Source organism: Thunnus albacares, chromosome 16, assembly GCF_914725855.1.
Source record: "Thunnus albacares chromosome 16, fThuAlb1.1, whole genome shotgun sequence".
NCBI lineage: Eukaryota > Metazoa > Chordata > Actinopteri > Scombriformes > Scombridae > Thunnus > Thunnus albacares.
The window spans coordinates 29,968,407-29,989,731 of NC_058121.1; the positions used below are offsets into that span (position 1 = coordinate 29,968,407).

Here is a 21,325-nt window from a genome sequence, read left to right on the forward strand (position 1 = left end):
ATGGGTTGCTTTCCTTTAGTTTTTCTTGCCTCTGCAGGTGATGTAAATATTGTCTTGTAAGCTGATGTTTGCTGGGCAGCTTTGGCTGTTTTACAGTTGAATAAAAATATTCATTCACTACTTATTCAGAGAACATCACTTGTTTTTTACATGGATGTGTAATGTTATACTACTTCTACTTCTACTACACTACTTGTGTTTTTCTCTCATTAGAACATTTATGACAGAATGAATTCAGCAAACATGATCTATACAGATGTTACATATATTTCTCACATTGTGATGTTTTACAGTCCTTTATTTGACATTGTTGTTTTTAGTCATAATTAATGTTTAAGATAAAATGAACAAAGAGAAAAATAAAAAGAGTCTGTCAGACGTCCAATACGTTTTCTCAGGAAACAGGACTGAGTTCACCTGTACTGAAACATCTGGCCCAAGTTTCCTGTATGTTGGTTAGTTTGTGGTGATTTGATGAAACACAGCTGTGTTTGGGAAGTCGCACCATGTGAGCAAAATATAACCTATAAAAATAATCAGAGCTCTTGATGCTTTATATCCTTTTTAAATGTGGCCGAATCATTAAACATTTAAAGATCAAAGAAATACAATTATTAATTAGCAATATAACAATATTTTTTTACTATGAATTTTACAATTTATAATTTAAAAGCAAAGTAATTAACTCATTATAATGAAATTACAATTAAACATGTTAACAGACTTTAATTTAGTTTCTAATAATTTAAGTTCCACTTTCCAGTATTTTAGAAACCAGTGATGGAGACATATCCACGGCCACCAGGGCCCCAATTCATCAATATTCATATTTATTTAAACATGTTTCATTTTCAATAGAATTATAACAGGAAGTTTAGATTTTACAGTTAAAATATTCAAATATGTCACTAACATCATGCAAGTGATAATAATAACTTTATTTACAACATGTTTATTTACAATAAGTACAACATGTATAAAGAAATTATTTACAAAAATGTATTTTCCACATTTTCTTTATTATTCATTCTGTTATAGTTTGAACATGAAGTTAAAATAGTTCAGTTTTAGTATATTAATAGAATAGTGATATATGTATTAATAGTGTATAAATGTCCACACAGACAAATAATAATGTATTTTTACTGTTTTACATTAAGACATATTGTTATAGATTTATTGATCAGATAAGTGTGTGTGGCTCCAGGCTGATGATGAAGATGATGATGAAGATGATGATGATAATGATGATGATGATGATGATGATGATGATGATGTGGTGCAGGTGATCAATCAGAGCTGGAGATTGATCCAGGAGGACATCAGCAGGGTCAGAATCATTGATCATTGATCAGATATCAGATATCCAGTAATCACAGACACGTCAGGTCTCACATTAATGAGTTTACCAACAATCACAGCTGGAAATCATGTTGCTATATGTGACCATATGTGATATTTACAATGTGATGTCACTGTAGTGCAGAGAAATATTAATATTATAGAAACACCATAGAATATTATATTATAGAGTAATATTGTAGAATGATTGCAGATATGTTATATAAATACAATGGAAAAGGAAAGTAGGCTGCTGTAAAGTCCAATAAAACAATAAAAACCTAAATCCTTTTTATTCATTGTTAATTGTACTTTGGTCATAAGAACTCAGCTGCCCATCATAAATTAAAGTTTATTAATCCAACATGTTATATCCTGTATATTCATATCATTAATAATAATTATAATGATCTTTATATCTCTTTTCTAAACAAAGTTAATGTGCTTTAATAAAGTTAATAATATTAGTGCAGCAGCTGTTCAGGCTGATTGATGCTTCAACACATAGAAACATGAATCCAGTTGATTGAGGTGTGAATGAGTTTAAACAGCAACAACATGAAAGAAACTAACAGTCTATTAAACACTTGATATTTAATTTGACATTTGATATATTTGCTCAAGTTTGTTTTTAACACCAGCAGGATCCCGTAGATCTCAGGTCTCTGCTGCAGGTGCGACACACCTGCGTGACGTCAGAGCCGCGTCAGTCAGCAGGCCTGTGGGCGGAGCGTGTGTTTGTCTCCCTGTATGTGAGCAGGTGAGACACACCTGAGCAGCGCAGGCGACAGCAGCAGTCTTTAATGACACTTTGTCTTTTTAATCTTTTAAGGTTTTAATTGACAACAAAGTTAAAAACGTTTCGTCACTTCTTTTTCTGCGGAAACAACAACTGATCCGCGCGGAGCGGCGACACGCGTCAGGACGCGGTAAACAGTGTTCTTCCTCCCACACTCAGACTGACTGCAGCTGAAAATGCCTCCATTCTCGTCTTCCTCCTCTCATTCCTTTTCCTCCCTCCTCCTCCTCCCCCTGCTGTTGTTGCTGCTGCGGCCCGGCGGAGGAGCGGCAGAGGACGCGTCTTGCAGCGGCGCTTTCCGCTCCGGTCAGGAGAACTTCGTGCTGGACGCGGAAGACGCGGTGAAGGAGGGAGCGGTTCTGCTGTCCACTGCGCATGCGCCCTCCGCGGAGTTCTGTGAGCTCGCGTGCTGCAAGGACCCGCGCTGCAACCTGGCGCTGCTGGAGCCGCGCAGCAGCGGAGCGGCGGCGGAGGAGAGCCGCGCCTGCGTCCTCTTCAACTGCGTCCACAGAAACCGCTTCGTGTGCAGGTTCGTGAACCAGGTCGGATACCTGAGCTACATCCGAAAGTCCGTGTTCCTGCAGTACCTGGCGGGGCCGCCGGCAGCAGGTGAGTCCACCTGAGGACCCGCAGGTCAGTTACATAAAGTCTCATAGCAGGAAGGGTTCTCAACCTGGGCTCTGGGCCCCTGCAGGGCCACAAGATGATCAACAGGAGATTAATAAAGATCATATATGACTAACATTAACTGAGCTCTCACACCTGAAAGATCTTAAAAAAAAAATACTGCTGCAAACTGAACTAGCTGTGACGTCATAAAGCCTGCAGGTGAATCCAGGTGATAAACAGATTTAAGGTTAGAAGAAGAAGAAAATATGAATAAAGCTACTAAAAGTTAAAGTTGGTGGAAATTAAAACTCCAACTAATAAAACGTTTGGATGTAAACGTTTAATCAGTTATTAAAATGGTTGCTTATTAATTTAATAGATGGCAATTAATCGATTAATCGACTAATCATTGCAGCTGTAGTTTAATAAACATGGTGTTATATTGTTGTGCAGTGATTTAAAACTGTTTTCATTTCATGAACACGACAATAATCCGTCCAGCTTTATGTTCCCTACAATCATATTTCTGCTGTAATTCAGTCGTATATGAACATAAATTATGTTTACAGAAGTTACACAGATGTTCCTGCTGAGTGTTTATATAATTATCAGATTTTCTAGACTCTAAAATCAGAAACTGATCAGAGACGTGAACATGAACTCAGTCATGACATGAACCTGTGTGACATCACTGTGTCTCCAGATGGGCAGGCTCCGCCCATCGCCAACGCGGGTCGTGACGTGGTCGTTCAGCCCGGAGAGACGGTGACGCTCAACGGCACCGAGAGCCTGCCGCTGGACGACGCCCACATCACCGGCTACCGCTGGAGTCTGCAGAGCGGAGACGCCGGCGTCACCATGGAGGTAAAAACTCCTGAAATGATGTGTTTGCTTCACTTCAGAGCAGAAACAGTCATGTGTGGTAAAAGCTGACACGTGTTCACTGGACAGGATGATGAGCAGGTACATGTGACGTGTCATGTGACTCAGAATAGTTGAGTTTTTTGCAGCTTTATAATGTGTTTCTGCAGAAGGCGGAGCTTCCTGTTGTCTCTCTGTGTTAAAGAAGTTTTAAATAAAGTTTGTTCTTATTATTTGAATGCGTCTCTTCCTCTGCGACACACAGAACTTGTTCTCTCGTCCAGATGAATAAAGTTTTAAATTGTTTTTGAATGTGGTTCTGCAGACGACGGCTCTAGCTGACCAGGTGCGGCTCTCCAACCTGCAGCCGGGCTCGTACGTCTTCCAGCTGACCGTCACCGACTCCAACAACCAATCAGACGATGCCGAGGTCACCGTCCTGGTGCTCAGCCCGGAGCTGACCAGCAGTGAGTGCTCATGGGAAATGTAGTCCACTGGTTATTTCTGTGTTCAGTTTAATCTGAACTGTGTTTGTTTAGTTTGTTGTTTTGTAAAGAAACTGAACTTAAAGTCTTTGAGCTGATTCAGGATCAGTTCATTGATCGATCATTTCATTAATGTCCGTTTATTGATCAGTTAAACTCTGCTGATGAAGACAGAATCAGTTAATCTGCTGAGAGATTCCATGTTCAGTCGACTGAATCAGTGTTTGTTGTTTCACAGCTATGATCCACACCTTGACTCAAACTGGTTAGACTGGAATATCTGACACACACACACACAAGAGAACACACATTCAGCAGAAACTAAACTAGCTCTGTGAGGCTTTTATTATGTCATCTTGACTTTTGTGTCGGCTGACGCATTGTAAATATATGTTACCACACACACACACGCCCTGCTGAGGGTTAATCTGTAAATATACTGTGCACACTTGACAGTTTTTCAGTATCGACCAAAACTGTGACTTGACAGATGGATATTTTATGTTTATGTTTTTGTTGGTTGAGATCTTTCTGAAGCATTTTATTCTGATATTTTCCAGCTGCTGCATTTCCTGTGTGCATTGCATTGTGGGAGAAAAGTGTTCATCAGCACACTTTATGAACATGTTTAGTTCAGTCACGTTCACACCTGGTTTCAACATGTGTTCTTGTTTGTGATCAGATCTCAATATGAGAAACAGCTGTCATTCATTTCTAAATCACTTCTAGCTGCTGGTACTTGTAGTTTTAATGAGGGAAGACTTCTAGCTGCTGGTACTTGTAGTTTTAATGAGGGAAGACTTCTAGCTGCTGGTACTTGTAGTTTTAATGAGGGAAGACTTCTAGCTGCTGGTACTTGTAGTTTTAATGAGGGAAGACTTCTAGCTGCTGGTACTTGTAGTTTTAATGAGGGAAGACTTCTAGCTGCTGGTACTTGTAGTTTTAATGAGGGAAGACTTCTAGTCGCTGGTACTTGTAGTTTTAATGAGGGAAGACTTCTAGCTGCTGGTACTTGTAGATTTAACGAGGGAAGACTTCTAGCCGCTGGTACTTGTAGTTTTAACGAGGGAAGACTTCTAGCTGCTGGTACTTGTAGATTTAACGAGGGAAGACTTCTAGCTGCTGGTACTTGTAGTTTTAACGAGGGAAGACTTCTAGCTGCTGGTACTTGTAGTTTTAACGAGGGAAGACTTCTAGCTGCTGGTACTTGTAGTTTTAATGAGGGGAAGGCTTCTAGCTGCTGGTACTTGTAGTTTTTGCGGGGCCTGCTTTAACTAGCAGGAAGAGGCGGAGCTCGGTGACCTTTTAACGTACTAGTTAGATTTTTTTCTAATGGCTGTGGTCACGCTGTACAGGTTGCCATCACAGCAATAACATGTTTTACTTTATCCAGGTAACGTATCCAGATACTGATCACATGTTAATGTCAGGTGTAAATGAGGTAAAAGTGAAATGAACTCACTTACTCAACTACTAATTCTGAAGTATTTGTGCTTCAAAAAAACTCAAGTTTTTAATATTATTTTATACTTTGACTCAAGAAACATACAATACTTATTAATGCATCTCATGTATCTGACTTTAATTTAAATTAAGATTTCACACAAACATCTGATCAGTTAATAAAATTAAACTACTCAGTTGTATATAAAGAAATTAAAATCAACTCTAACTCCAAATATGTAATAATAATAATGATAATAACTTAAAAACAAGCCTTTCTGTGTAATGAGTACTTTGCCTTTGATACTTTCAGAACACTTTAGTACTTGTTTGCACTATTATTACTTCTGCCTAAATGAAGCATCTGAGTGCTTTTTCACCACCGTTTGAAACATATCGTAATAAAAAGTAGTGACACATCTGTAACTGCACATTACAGGTGTAACAGTGTATGAAGGTTCATCACCATGGTTACCGCCCACTGATCATTGTTTTTATTCTTTATCTGTGAAGTCACCTGATCAGTATCTGTTCTTTGCCCCGCCCCTCCCCAGCTGTGTTCCTCCTATTATTGATTATTGATTATTGATCACCTGCTCATATGAATCTGATGAAACAAACCCAACTCAAGGTCCACTTACTTGCTAAAGTGATGATTGAGGAGACCATGTGACATGGTTGAAAGAAGAACTTTGATGCTTCACATTTAAATTATTCAGATTTTTGTGATAAGTTGATTTTTTTCTTCCTCACGTCAAAGACAAACATTTAGTTTTATATCAATGAAACTGATGAAGCAGAAACTGTGTCACATGACCTCCTCTGTCCTATCAGAGTACTGTCTGACTCTGTGTCACATGACCTCCTCTGTCCTATCAGAGTACTGTCTGACTCTGTGTCACATGACCTCCTCTGTCCTATCAGAGTACTGTCTGACTCTGTGTCACATGACCTCCTCCGTCCTATCAGAGTACTGTCTGACTCTGTGTCACATGACCTCCTCCGTCCTATCAGAGTACTGTCTGACTCTGTGTCACATGACCTCCTCTGTCCTATCAGAGTACTGTCTGGCTCCGGAGAAGGTCGGTCCGTGTCGCGCTTCGTTTCCTCGCTGGCGTTATGACGCAGAGACGGGCGACTGTGTGCAGTTTGTGTTCGGAGGCTGTAAATCAAACGACAACAACTTCCTGTCCAAAGATGAGTGTATTTCCGCCTGCAGAGGAGTCACAGGTAACACACACACCTGACTGTACACACATACACACACACCTGACAGTACACACACACACACACACCTGACAGTACACACACACACACACACCTGACAGTACACACACACACACACACACCTGACAGTACACACAGGTAACACACACACACACCTGACAGTACACACAGGTAACACACACACACACCTGACAGTACACACAGGTAACACACACACCTGACTGTACACACAGGTAACACACACACCTGACAGTACACACACACACACACACCTGACTGTACACACAGGTAACACACACACACAGTTCTGCTTCATCCTGGTTAAATACTACTGATGAGTGTTTTCGTCCACAGTGACGTCAGAGAGAAGCATCGCTCTGCCCACCACCGGTCAGTCCCCCAATGCACCTCTTCATCTCAGCTCTGCAGCATGTTTAGGGTGTAAAGTGTAAATATGATTGTGTGTGTGTGTGTGTGTGTGTGTGCGCAGAGGTGTGTGGGTCTGCGTGTCTTCCTGATCAGCTGGTCTGCAGCAGTAGTTGTTGTCTGGACAGAAGTCTGGAGTGTGACGGCGTGACGCACTGCAGCAACGGATCAGATGAGAACCACTGCAACAAATGTAACACACACACACACACACACACACACACACACACAAGAACACACATTCAGCAGGAACTAAAGGCAGTGACCTTCCTCTTCCTCTTCCTCAGTGAATCAGACCCTCTCTCGGCTGCTGAGCATCGATGTGAACGAGAGGAAAGGTCAGTGTGTGACTCTGTCTCTTTGAGCTAACAAGCTAACAGGCTACATGCTAACTGTGCCCCCCCCCCCCCCCCCGCCGCCCCCTCAGCTCGGTGCACGGAGCCCCCCCGCACCGGCCCCTGCCGGGCCAGTCACACCCGCTGGTACTACGACCCTCTGGACAGGAAGTGTCAACGCTTCACCTTTGGTGGCTGTGACGGAAATGAAAACAACTTTGAGACGGAGGAGAAGTGCAGCAAGACCTGCGACGGAGTGACTGGTACAAATACACACTGATACACACACAGCACATATAGATCCTTAGAGTATTAAACACACAGTTATATACAGACGGGAGACAGATTAGAGGAAAACCTGGTCCAGGTCTGGATGCTGGACCCCTGCAGTGAGGGGGTCTGGGGGCTCTGTTATGCTGGCTTAGAGGGAAGGGTCACTGCTAATCAATATAAAGTAGTTGTGAGTGATCAGCTTCATCCTGATGGGAGTGGTCTCTTCCAGGATGAATCACATGTTACAACCTTCACAGTCACCTGATCTCAACCCAGCATCATCATCATCATCACAACACCACATGAGGAAGATCTTTATGAACGATGATGTTCAGGGACTGTAGGATCAATAACGAGGCTCCTTTCATTAGTCTCCCGTCTGTAGAGTCATACAGCATTAAACATGCGGCTTCATTGATCAGGATCCTCGTTCTCTGTTCCAGTTCACTTTAACTGGTTTTCTTCTCTCCGTGTGTCTGCAGAGCGACATGTTTTCGCCAGAGGGATGTTTGAACGCTTCGAGGATGAAGATGAAGACGACTCAGGTGAGACAGACTTATGTTTCCACCAGTTTATTCTGATGAGGATGAGGATGATGATGATGATGATGATGATGATGATATGATGATGGACATGTAGTATCACAGTCAGCAGTGACAGGAAGTGACCTCACAGTCTCCTCCTCAGGCTCCATCGCGCTGGCCGTCGTCCTGTCGGTGGCCATCTTGGCTCTGTTGGCGATCCTCACCTACTGCTTCCTGAAGTCGCGGCGGGAGCGCTCGCACCGCCCCGTCGCCACAGGCCCCGCCCACGTGGCGCTGCCCGAGCAGGACTCGCTCGTTTACAACAGCACCACCAAACCCGTATGACATCATCACCGCCGCTGTCACCGTGACAACCTGCTGCTGCCTGACGTGTTGATGTTTTTGTGTCATTTTCCTTTTAATTGTTGTTTTCTTGTTGTTTTTCTGCTCGTGTTTCTGTTTGTTTGTTTCTGTGAATCTTTGTCAGATTTTCAGTCTGAGCGACATATTTATTAAATGAGCTCAGTTCAGTTTTTACATATCAGATGTTCAGCTTGTATTTTTCTGTATGAACATGTTTTTGTTTAGTTGGGTTTCTCAGGTGAATCTTTACTGTTTATATATATTTGATATCTGTTTTAATGTATTTATGAGTTTGTGTTTGAAACGTGTGAATGATTGTTAGTTTGACTGTAAATATGAAATTCTGTTATTTGAATCATCTCAGGTTGTTCAACATCTGCTGCCGTCGTGTTTTTAATGTTCAGAGTTTCTGATGTCAATAAAGTTTCAGATTTACTGTCACAAAATACATTTAACGTCTTTATATTAAAGAGACGAAACGATAAAACATCAAACAAACGACTTCAACTTGTTTCTGAAGCTCATGACGATAACTGAACCGTCTCCATGAACGCTGAGGAAGACCATGAGATGCAGCTGAAAGCTGCGGCTAGAGAGTGTTGTGAGACGCTGTAAAAGGCAGATAAAAGGATCAATAAGAGCAAATACATAAAACAATATAAACATAGTTAATAACAAGAAGGAAACATTATATAATACATTAACCCTTTAAACATGAATGAAGCTGAAAGTTCAGGAAACAAACAACAAACATTGAATAATAAAAGCAGAATTAAAAAGTCTTAAATTAATTCAGCAGTTTTATTTTAAAATTACATGATTTCTTTATTTTAGCACAAATTAAAGGAGCAGATGTATTTATTTATAAAAATAATAATTATAATCCTTATAATTTATAAGGATTATAATTATTAAATGGGAAATGTGATGATGATACGTGTTTTCAGCTGTCGGTTGTAAACCTCGTATCTCCAGCTGTCGGTATCAGCTGATGACGTCACGAGAAACAAGAAACAAGTGAGAGAGACGCCCAAACTGGAGATACAGGTTTACAACCGACAGCACAGAGACGATGATACGACTGTAAAATCTGTAAATTCCTTTAAATTCAACCTGTGAAACAAACAGAAACTGTAATAATGAAGCTGAATGTTTGTTTGTGTGTGTGTTTTTGTGTGTGTGTGTGTGTGTTTGTGTTTGTGTGTGTGTGTGTGTGTGTGTGTGTGTGTGTGTGTGTGTGTGTTTGTGTGTGTTTGTGTTTGTGTGTGTGTGTGTGTGTGTGTGTGTGTGTGTGTGTGCTCTGACAGGCTGAAACAGGTTTTGTTGTGAACTCTGTTCACTCATAAACACATGAACTGTTTCTATGGGGTCACAGTTGGTTTTTAAAGTTAAAGTTTGAAATGTTTGTGTCGTCTGACGGTCAGAGAGCAGCTCTGACGTCCAGCAGGAGGCGACACGTTTATATTAAACCATAAAAATCCTTTAAAACTTTAAAGTGTTCAGTGGAGCCTGAAACTAAAGCTGTTGGTTTCTATGTTTTATTCATTTTCACCACATTAAATAAAAATAACACATTTGAAATAAACATATAGTTTATGTTCAGCTCAGATCAGAAACATGGTTGTCATAGTAACACAATAAGCTTTCAGGCAGGTGAGTTTTCCAGGTAAGCAGCAGGAAATCAATCAATCAATCAATCAATCAGCATCAGTAACATCTGCATCACATTAGACTGAACCTAAACCAGCTGATCTCTTTGTGTTTCTGTGTCTCATATTTGACATCAGTTAAACTTATTAAACTTATTAAAAACACACAAACCAACACGTGTTTTATGTGTTTTTAATAAGTTGTCAGTCAGATGTTCTGGAGTCATTTTAAGAGTAAAGTTTCCTCCTGACGTCACTGAAGCAGAAACAGCAGAATTTGATCTTTAAGGATTAAAGTGAAGTTAAATGTTGCAGAGTTTAATGACTCAGTAAAGATTTAATCTGAGTCTCTGCAGTCAACCAACGAAAACAAACCTGCAGCTTGAACTTCCTGTTAATGCTTCCTGTACACACTCATTAAATATATAATATATACTGTATATATATTAATATATACTGTCCATTATCAATGTATATTATACTGTCATTAAATATATATTACTAAATATTTACTGTCAATAATCAATATATATATTATACTGTCATATAACAGTCATGTTTATGCTTCCTTCCTGTTATGCTTCCTGTTGGGGCGGCTGTGGCTCAGGAGGTAGAGCGGGTCGTCCACTAATTGGAAGATTGGCGGTTCGATTCCCGGCTCCTCTAGTCCACATGCCGATGTGTCCTTGGGCAAGACACTTAACCCCAAATTGCCCCTGATGGCTGTGCCATCAGTGTATGAATGTGTGTGAATGGTTAGCTTCCTCTGATGGGTAGGTTGGGACCTTGCATGGTAGCCCCTGTACCCATTCAGCGTATGAATGTGTGTGAATGGGTGAATGTGATTCGTAGTGTAAAAAGCGCTTTGAGTGGTTGGAAGACTAGAAAGGCGCTATACAAGTACAGTCCATTTACCATCTGTAAAGCTGCTAAAGCATCTTTGATTATTTTTGTTCTGCTGTTTGGTTTTTATTGGCTCTATGTTTTCAACATTCAATAAAAACAGTTCTCAGTAGAACCCTCTGTTGGTTCTCAGTAGAACCCTCTGTTGGTCTTTAAAACCCTCTGATGGTTCTCAGTAGAACCCTCTGTTGGTCTTTAAAACCCTCTGATGGTCCTCAGTAGAACCCTCTGATGGTTCTCAGTAGAACCCTCTGTTGGTCTTTAGAAACCTCTGTTGGTTCTCAGTAGAACCCTCTGTTGGTCTTTAAAACCCTCTGATGGTCCTCAGTAGAACCCTCTGATGGTTCTCAGTAGAACCCTCTGTTGGTCTTTGAAAACCTCTGATGGTTCTCAGTAGAACCCTCTGTTGGTCTTTAAAACCCTCTGATGGTCCTCAGTAGAACCCTCTGTTGGTTCTCAGTAGAACCCTCTGTTGGTCTTTAGAACCCTCTGATGGTCCTCAGTAGAACCCTCTGTTGGTCTTTAGAACCCTCTGTTGGTCTTTAGAACCCTCTGATAGTCCTCAGTAGAATCCTCTTTTGGTCTTTAGAACCCTCTGTTGGTTCTCAGTAGAACCCTCTGTTGGTCTTTAAAACCCTCTGTTGGTTCTCGGTAGAACCCTCTGTTGGTTCTCAGTAGAGCCTTCTGTTGGTCTTTAGAACCCTCTGTTGGTTCTCAGTAGAACCCTCTGTTGGTCTTTAGAACCCTCTGTTGGTTCTCAGTAGAACCCTCTGTTGGTCTTTTGAACCCTCCGCCGGTCCACAGGTAGCCCTGTGTTGGTCCTCGGTAGAACCCTCTGTTGGTCTTAAGAGCCCTCTGTTGGGCCTCGGTAGAACCCTCTGTTGGTCCTCGGTAGAACCCTCCGTCGGTCCTCAGTAGAACCCTCTGTTGGTCCTCGGTAGAACCCTCTGTTGGTCCTCGGTAGAACCCCCCGCCGGTCCTCGGTAGAACCCTCTGTTGGTCTTAAGAGCCCTCTGTTGGTCCTCGGTAGAACCCTCTGTTGGTCCTCGGTAGAACCCTCCGTCGGTCCTCGGTAGAACCCTCCGTTGGTCCTCGGTAGAATCCTCCGTCGGTCCTCGGTAGAACCCTCCGTCGGTTCTCGGTAGAACCCTCTGTTGGTCTTTTGAACCCTCCGTCGGTCCTCGGTAGAACCCTCCGTCGGTCCTCGGTAGAACCCTCTGTTGGTCTTTTGAACCCTCTTTCAGTCCTCAGTTGAACCCTCTGTTGGTCTTTAGAACCCTCCGTCGGTTCTCGGTAGAACCCTCTGTTGGTCCTCGGTAGAACCCTCTGTTGGTCCTCAGTGGAACCTCCAGTGTTCAGAGTGGAGCTGATGGTGAGTTCTACTTTTCTTCACGTCTTTTTTCTACTCTTTGAATGAGGCGCATGCGCAGACGGTCGGAATGTGTCCGCAGCAGACGGATGTTTTAATGAGCAGAAAACAGCGAACAGAGAGAATTTAAACCGACTGTCAGCGTTGATGCGACTTTACGGAACATTTACGGAAGCTTCTGTATTTAAACGTCACCGAGGTGAGTTGAGACTCGACTCTTCGTGTTCAGTTAGTTTCAGGAAATGTTTGAGAGGAAATATGAAGGTAAAAAGTCTTTCAGCAGGTTTAACTGCTCTGCTCGCTTCTGTCTTCACTTTAAACTTCAGACATTTATAAAACAGACGCGAAGCTTCAGTTTGACTTTGTTTCTTTAATCTGAAGTGAAATTAATAATCGATCCTGTCAGAAAGTCTCCGCTTCGCCTGCAGCCTGAAGGTGTGGTTACTGATGAACTGCGTTAAGGAATCTAATCGTTTAAAGGTTACCTGCTTGTCTGAGGAAATAACCTCCTCTCACAACTCAACATAATCAATATTCAAATCATCAATAATGACGGTTTGATTCGGTATAAATATCACACACAAGACAACACTTGTTTATAGGAAACTTCAAGTGTTGCCGGTTTGTTTCGCAACGACTCAACAAACAGAACAAGTCTGAACTCTGCGCAGGTTTGATCAGATAAAAAGATTCTTCATGATTGTGTTTTGTGCCGAGATGAACGGTGGATATAAAAGATTCAGAGTTATTGAGACATGTTTGTCAGATTTATATCTCTGCAGAAAGCAAAATAACAAAATGAAGATTCGTGTTTCAACTTTTTGAGTCCAAAGGAGAGAAAATAATCAATATAAAGACAGTTTGGCTGTAAAATGTGGGATTATTGTCCTGAAGTCTGGTTGTCTGTTTTTATCAGTTTACATGAAGCTTGTTCACACTGAGTTAGTGTTTAGTGTTGAATGTTTAGTGATGTTAAAGTGTGTTACAGTCATTTATCAGCAGTAAATCTCATCACATCACAGGAAACAGTCTCATAAATCTAAAGAGTTTTATACAAACACTCAAATAAAAAGAACTAAAAGATAAAACAGGAATACAAAGTTTACAATAATCAATAAAACGAACTAATAAATCAATAATAAACCAAACTAAATGAATAAAGTAAACATAGAAACAGGAAGTGAACAGGTTGTACCTGTGTGTCTCTACACTGTGTTTCCATGGTAACAGGTCAGATTCCTGACCTGATCAGATGCATTCTGAGCATGCTCAGACACGCTGCCTCAGGGCGTTCACACCCTCAGCAGGACTTCCTGTCTCTGTTCACTGAGGTTACCATGGCAACCGGAGTTGGACCGCCGTCAGCTGATGCTCAATCAGTTCAATCGATCAGCAGCCAATAAATGACGTGATGATGATGATGTGAGATGAAGGTTTTTCAGTGTTTAAACTCATTTATCTGCTGTCGGTTTCTTTGTTTTATTTATTTACAAACTGAATATTTTTTTATTTTTGAGTCAGACATCTGAAGATGTCGTCGCTGAGAAACTGAGATTATGGGATGTTTTATAAACTAAAAGATGAACCAACGTAACTGGCAGGTTCATCAATAATGAAAATAATCGTAGTTGCAGCTCTCGTTGTGTCTGTAGATTCGTCTCCAAGCTTCAGGACCAAAAGTTTCTAATATTAACGGACTGCAGCTGTAAATGTCAGCTGACCGACCGCCTGACTGTTGCTAACATGCTAGTTTAACAGCTAGCTGACTGTTGCTAACGTGCTAGTTTAACGGCTAGCTGACCGTCGCTAACATGCTAGTTTAACGGCTAGCTGACCGTCGCTAACATGCTAGTTTAACGGCTAGCTGACCGTCGCTAACATGCTAGTTTAACAGCTAGCTGACCGTCGCTAACATGCTAGTTTAATAGCTAACTGACTGTTGCTAACATGCTAGTTTAATAGCTAACTGACTAAATGTGTGTGTTAAATGACACAAAGCGACAAAGTTCATTGTTACGCTGGAACTGAAACTGTATTTTAACGGTGTAACAACTATTTTCAGTGGAACGAAGCTGAAGTCTGTTTGTAAAGTTGCCAGATGACATCACACACTAATTTGAATAATAGTGACATCATGAATCTATGACATCATGATGTAACAACTTATATCAGCCTACAAGATTGTAAACAATGAAAGTAAAGAGAATCAAGTCAAACTGTTATAAACTCTGTAAGAAATCAAACAGTCAAGACAAGTTCAATCATGAAGAATAAAAACAAAGAGAAGAAGTTCCCCGGACAAACAACGGGGCTCAGTGATTGGTTGTTACGTTCGCACGTTCACAGCTCATTCACGTCTCTGTGTGGCTGCTGATTGGTCCACTGATCACAGTCAGTGGTGACTCCCCTCGTGAAGAGGAGTTCAGGTCTTTTTGTTGCTAGCCACCTTATTGAAAACTAGACTCGGTCAGAACTAGTTTATGGTTGGACGGTGTGGACACGCCTCCTGACACGTGGCTGACCAATGGTGTAACTTCATCACTCAGTCAGTCAGGTACAGACTTCATGTTGTAGGGCTGTTCGCTGTGGTCCAGACAGGAAGTGGTTAAAGGAGTGTAACATCCTGAGATGCTTCTCTGCATTCAGCTGAAAACACTTTTGTACTTTCATACAGAGTCACTAAACACATCACTGACCTCCGACAGTTTTAAGGACGGCGTGTTCACGTCAATAAACACAAGAGAAACATAAGAGGAGTAAAATACATTAAAATAAATAAAAGCTACAGATTAATATTCACGTAATATGAGTCAGTACTTTTATAAGTTATCGTCGTTGCTTTACAGTAAAGTTCAGTCTGAGCTGCAGACAGAAACACGACGTCTCAGCTCCGTCTGGATCCTGTTTTGCCCTCATCGTCCAATAAACACAGAGCGCTGACTCAGGTGTTCTCACCTGAGACACAGACGGACTCTGAACGCATCGTCATCACTTCCCACCGACCGCCGCTGTCAACGGAACATTTAGTTGCCGCTGCGTTAACGTCGAGTTACGGATGTGATGTGAACATCCATCAGCTGTGTAATAAACACGTCTGCTGACTGAGCTGCTGCAGTGTCCCTGAACGCATCACTGGCCGCTCACCTTCACCTGAACACACCTGCAGAGGAGACGAGACACTTTATGACCTTTATTAACTTCCTCTTTGATCACACTCACACACACAACAGTCATTGACTGTAACATTTGAGGAAATTAAAGCTTTGATGTCAGAAATCTTGAACTTTCTGCTCTGAAGTTCCAACCAGGATGCAGCTAACGATTATTTTCATTATCAATTAATCAATTAGTCTTTTGGTCCATAAAATGTTTCTCAGTTTACTGTCAAAGAGACTAAAGAAACCAGAAAATATTCACATTAAAGGAGCTGAATCAGAGAATTTGGACTTTAGTCAAAGCCAGTAATTGATTATCAGAACAGTTGGTGATTAGTTCAATAGTTGGTAACTGATTGACTAGTTATCAGGTTCTACCTCTGTACCATGTGACCTCGCTGCTCTGTGATTGGTTAAAGGAGACAAACACTGAAAACTGATCTTCTCAGTTCAGATCTATTAAAACAGAGAAGAATCATGTGACAGGATGTTTATATTAATTATTCAGGATTAATTATCCCTCGATGTCTCAGACACAACTAAATAATACAAAATAAAATAAAGGATGTTTGATAAAGTAGAGAAAACAAGAAGAACCAGCGCTGCGCTTCATCAGCGACCACCTGATCTTCTTCTTCTTCTTCTCTTTATTTCTTCTCTCTGCTTCTCTTCATGAGTTTAATAACAGAAACGGGTAAAAAGCTTCATGAAGATGTTTCAGACTCTTCCTGCTGAGATGTAAAGTTGAACTCTGTTAAGTCTCCTAATTACTGCTTTGCTCCGTTGCCATGGAGACGTAGATGTTTACAACGTCTTGTTCACGTTGAACTAAAACGTTGAGTTTCAGTTTTTGTCTTGAGATTTTGACTGTTTGTCACTGTTTGTGTGTGTGTGTGTGTGTGTGTGTGTGTGTGTGTGTGTGTGTGTGTGTGTGTGTGCGTGTGTGTGCGTGTGTGTGTGTGTGTGTGTGTGCGTGTGTGTGTGTGTGTGTGCGTGTGTGTGTGTGCAGGTCGGTGTGATGCCTGAAGGATCTCGCAGCTCCTCCTGTGACGTCCCGATGGGTGAAGGTAAGAAACTCTGATTGGTCACGTTGTTTAAATGTTGTTTAAATGTTGTTTAAATGTTCTCGTTAACTTCAGGCTGCAGTCTGATGAGTGAAGGTGTTTGTTGACTGAGTATCAGCGCTGTAACGGTAACGCGTGTTCGTCCTGGATCGTTCGGTACAGGAAGTCAAACTGTTAATAATTCACCGACTCTGCAACACTTAGCTGTAGCATGCTCATAGATGTATGCTAGCCGGCTTAGCTAAATTAGCTGGGTTACCATGGTTACACTGCATGAATGATTAAATCAGTTCAGTTTTAATTTCTGGGTTACTTTGAGTGAATTTAGTAACCATAGCGACCATCTGATTCACACCTCTCACTGGCTTCTTCTCCAGAGCAGCTGCAGCAGCCGGGGCTCATGGGTAATGTAGTCAGATATAAACCTGCAGCATCGTCACATCAATTGATTAAAGAAATATTAGAAATGTGAAAACAGAATGAAAAACACATCCATTGTCATTCTGAGATCATAAATCTATAAATACTAAAATAATAATAAATACTGACATAGTAAATATAAAATATAATAAGTGGAGCTCATGTTGTCTGCAGTGTTTGTGATGTTGAAAACATGAAATAACGTCTCTGTGAGTCCGTCTGCAGCTCACAGACGCGTCTTTGTCGTCCTCTCTGTGTCGTCTGTCGGTGTGTGTGCTCATTCTTCTTCTGTGGTGGGTGGTGGAGGGAACCGGCGGCGTCTGACCCCCCCACCACGCCTCATCCAGGACAAAAGACGTCTGTCTGTGAGCAGCAGGACAGTTGTGTTGAATACCAGCTATGTTTGTGCTGCAGTCTGAACACGTCGTGCTTCCTGTTTCACAATAAAAGCATGGCTGCTGCAGAGAGTTAAAAACTGTTCGAGAGTTCATCTTCACTTAACAAACAATCTCTGATCCTCAGCTGAGCAGCCAATCAGAGTGAAGCAAGTCTGATGTCACAACTTTACTTCATAAACTGAGATTAACCAGCTAATCATTAGCTTAGCATTAGCTTTAGCCAGTTAGCTGTAGCCTGTTAGCATTAGCCTCAGTCTGTTAGCAGTCTCAGTTCATTTAAGACTCTAACTTAGCGTTAGCTTAAAGGGAAACATTGTATCATTGCAGTTGGGTTGTTTATGCAGATGAACAGTGTTTAACTTGCCTCCATGTTGCTCCCAGAGCTCCCAGAGCTCCCAGAGCTCCCAGCTCATGTGGACTCTGGTGGACTTTGGAAATCTGCATCAGACGACAAACTGTTTTCCTCATTTTCTGTGGTGGTGCCTTTAAGGACGGTAAAATGTGGGTTTCCCAAAACACTCCATCTAGCATGCTACGCTAGCGATGGAGAAAATATCGTAATACTGAAGACTTTAAAATATCAGCATGTTTGGAATAAAACTAGTTTGATGATACGAGGCTGAATGTGGCGCTGTGGAACTTTACAAACAACGAGCTTTACAGCAGAGACGTGGCTTCACTGTTACAACCTATGAGGTGGAACATGGCGGTGATATCAGACGGTCTGGAGGAGGAAGTGACCTCCACCGACTGAAAACTCTGCTGACTTTGTTTTTATATCAGACTGTAACTCTGAACACAGAACAGCGACTGTAAGGAAACTTTACGCTGCGTCCAGCTTGAACACAGTCACACACGACAGCAGACTGGGAGGTGGACTGGGAGGTGGACTGGGAGGTGGACTGGGAGGTGGACTGGGGGGTGGACTGGGAGGTGGACTGGGAGGTGGACTGGGAGGTGGACTGGGGGGTGGACTGGGAGGTGGACTGGGAGGTGGACTGGGAGGTGGACTGGGAGGTTCTGACTGGCGGTCAGCAGCTCGTGTGCAGCCGATACTCTCAGTATCTGTAGGTTTGCAGTATCAATATAACTCAAACGTGCTGATAGTTTTATGATCATCACACTGGTTCGATACATCCAGACTGATGAGGAACAACGTTTCGTAGATGAGAAGCTTCAGTGAAGATAAATAACGCTGATCACTAACTTTGTGTCTGTACACGTAGCCTGCGCACCATAAACACACCGTCAGAAGACGATTGGACAGCTGCAGCTCAGGACGCAGAGAGCAGCTCGACCTCTGAAAATACTGAACCCTGAACTGCTCCTGACGGCTGCCAGCAGTGTGTGAATGTGTGTGAATATGTGTGAGTGTGTGAGTGTGTGAATATGTGTGAGTGTGTGAGTGTGTGTGAATGTGTGAATATGTGTGAGTGTGTGAATATGTGTGAGTGTGTGAGTGTGTGAATATGTGTGAGTGTGTGAATATGTGTGAGTGTGTGAATATGTGTGAATGTGTGTGAATGTGTGAATATGTGTGAGTGTGTGAATATGTGTGAGTGTGTGAATATGTGTGAGTGTGTGAGTGTGTGAATATGTGTGAGTGTGTGAATATGTGTGAGTGTGTGAATGTGTGAATATGTGTGAGTGTGTGAATATGTGTGAATGTGTGTGAATGTGTGTGAATGTGTGAATATGTGTGAGTGTGTGAATATGTGTGAGTGTGTGAATGTGTGTGAATGTGTGAGTGTGTGAGTGTGTGAATATGTGTGAGTGTGTGTGAATGTGTGAATATGTGTGAGTGTGTGAATATGTGTGAGTGTGTGAATATGTGTGAGTGTGTGTGAATGTGTGAATATGTGTGAGTGTGTGAATATGTGTGAGTGTGTGAATGTGTGTGAATGTGTGAGTGTGTGAATATGTGTGTGAATGTGTGTGAATATGTGTGAGTGTGTGAATATGTGTGAGTGTGTGAATATGTGTGTGTGAATATGTGTGAGTGTGTGAATGTGTGTGACTGTGTGTGACTGTGTGTGAATGTGTGTGAGTGTGTGTGAATGTGTGTGAATGTGTGTGACTGTGTGTGACTGTGTGTGAATGTGTGTGAGTGTGTGTGAATGTGTGTGAGTGTGTGTGAGTGTGTGTGAATGTGTGTGAGTGTGTGTGAATGTGTGTGAGTGTGTGTGAGTGTGTGTGAATGTGTGAATGTGAGAGTGTGTGAATGTGTGAGTGTGTGAATATGTGTGAATGTGTGAGTGTGTGAATATGTGTGAATGTGTGAGTGTGTGAATATGTGTGAATGTGTGAGTGTGTGAATATGTGTGAATGTGTGAGTGTGTGAATATGTGTGAGTTTGTGAATGTGTGTGAATGTGTGAGTGTGTGAATGTGTGAGTGTGTCAATGTGTGTGAATGTGTGTGAGTGTGTGTGAGTGTGTGTGAATGTGTGTGAATGTGTGTGAATGTGTGTGAGTGTGTGTGAATGTGTGTGAATGTGTGTGACTGTGTGTGAATGTGTGTGAGTGTGTGTGAATGTGTGAATGTGAGTGTGTGTGAATGTGACTGGCAGTGTAAAAAGCGTTTTGACTGGTTCTAAACAGGTACAGTCATTGGACGAGATGCTTGCAATGCATTGTGGTTGTTGTAGGATTCTCCTTTAAGAGCAGAGAGTTTCCTTCAGTCATTTAAATTTAAAAGCATGTTTCTGCTGTAGAGGTGACGTAGTTTAAATAATCATCACGTCCCTGTTTTTGTATTTTATCAGCTTCTGCTGTTTTCTGCAGATTTGAACATATTTTATATTTTATATATTTGTCTCATTTTGTTTGTCTGTGATGAAACATGTTTGTAATAATAACATGTATGTAAATTATCACCTGATAGATCAATATTAGTTTTGGTTCATTTCACTGAGTCAATGTTCAGATCAGTGAGGACGGAGAGAGACGAAGGACAAAAGACAGACTGAATAAAATCATTTGTTTTAATTAGAATCAGTGAATTAATAATAATAATAATAATAAAATATATAATATTAATAACAATAACTATATGATTGGAGTTAGAGTCACTTTGATGAACTGATGATGAGCAGCAGTGTGATACTCAGTCAGTCCAGCAGGCGGCGTCTCTGCTGCTCACCCACTCTAATTGGATTAAGCCCCGCCCCCTCCCGTCAGGGCTGCAGGTAGACTGTCGACCGTGTCCTGATCAGTTCTGGTCCTGGTCCTGGTCCTGGTCTCTGTGCTAGTCCTGGTCCTGGTCTCTGTGCTGGTCCTGGTCTCTGTGCTGGTCTCTGTTGAAGGTAGGCTGCTGGTTTTCTTGTCTGACTGTCAGCTGGAGACTCTGTTTGATCTTCTGTAGATTTAAAGAGACAGAATTGATCATTGATCATTAAATCAGCAGCAGGTCGACTTATTGATCACTGAGTTCAACTGCAGAAGAAGAAGAAGAAGAAGAGGAGCAGAAAGGGAAGTTGTTGTTTTAATCAGCTGTTCTCTGGTTGGCGTCACGCTGCTGTTTGTCTGAATATGAAATATGGATGGAGGCGTCTCCATAGTAACGGCTGCTGAGGCTCATGGGTACTTTAGTATTTTGTTTAATATCACAGAGCAGAAACATAATGAACTGTGTGTGTGTGTGTGTGTGTGTGTGTGTGTGTGTGTGTGTGTGTGTGTGTGTG

General features: G+C 41.8%; 3 protein-coding genes across 5 annotated transcripts in view; all 3 read left to right on the forward strand.

Annotated features, from left to right (window-relative positions):
- Positions 1 to 21,325, forward strand: part of LOC122965688 — a gene marked incomplete at its 5' end in the record, with an annotated part of 164,309 nt that overhangs the window by 74,125 nt on the left and 68,859 nt on the right. The window lies entirely within an intron of this gene.
- On the forward strand, positions 2,030 to 9,216 carry LOC122999458 (kunitz-type protease inhibitor 1-like). Its single transcript, XM_044376399.1, has 10 exons — positions 2,030 to 2,749; positions 3,453 to 3,613; positions 3,936 to 4,077; positions 6,598 to 6,768; positions 7,120 to 7,155; positions 7,256 to 7,384; positions 7,479 to 7,529; positions 7,619 to 7,789; positions 8,282 to 8,344; positions 8,487 to 9,216. Exons 1-10 carry the CDS (start codon positions 2,317 to 2,319, stop codon positions 8,666 to 8,668), a joined length of 1,539 nt encoding a protein of 512 aa, XP_044232334.1. The 5' UTR covers positions 2,030 to 2,316; the 3' UTR covers positions 8,669 to 9,216.
- Positions 12,058 to 21,325, forward strand: part of LOC122999424 (pleckstrin homology domain-containing family G member 3) — a 41,536-nt gene continuing 32,268 nt past the window's right edge. Inside the window, exons 1-2 of one of the 3 annotated variants that reach the window (XM_044376339.1) lie at positions 12,058 to 12,806; positions 16,772 to 16,829. In XM_044376339.1, coding sequence (XP_044232274.1) covers positions 16,781 to 16,829 — 49 coding nt within the window. In that variant the 5' untranslated portion in view covers positions 12,058 to 12,806; positions 16,772 to 16,780. Of the gene's footprint in view, positions 12,807 to 12,826; positions 12,872 to 16,771; positions 16,830 to 21,325 lie in introns of those variants that run through there. The other 2 variants (XM_044376338.1, XM_044376340.1) reach the window with 2 other exon arrangements.

Excerpts from the sequence above, each read along its gene's own strand:
- LOC122999458 (XM_044376399.1), top strand. The coding sequence starts at position 2,317 with ATGCCTCCATTCTCGTCTTCCTCCTCTCATTCCTTTTCCTCCCTCCTC. Across the intron at positions 3,614-3,935 it reads ACGCCGGCGTCACCATGGAG|ACGACGGCTCTAGCTGACCA; the intron begins GTAAAAACTCCT and ends GTGGTTCTGCAG. Across the intron at positions 7,156-7,255 it reads CATCGCTCTGCCCACCACCG|AGGTGTGTGGGTCTGCGTGT; the intron begins GTCAGTCCCCCA and ends GTGTGTGCGCAG.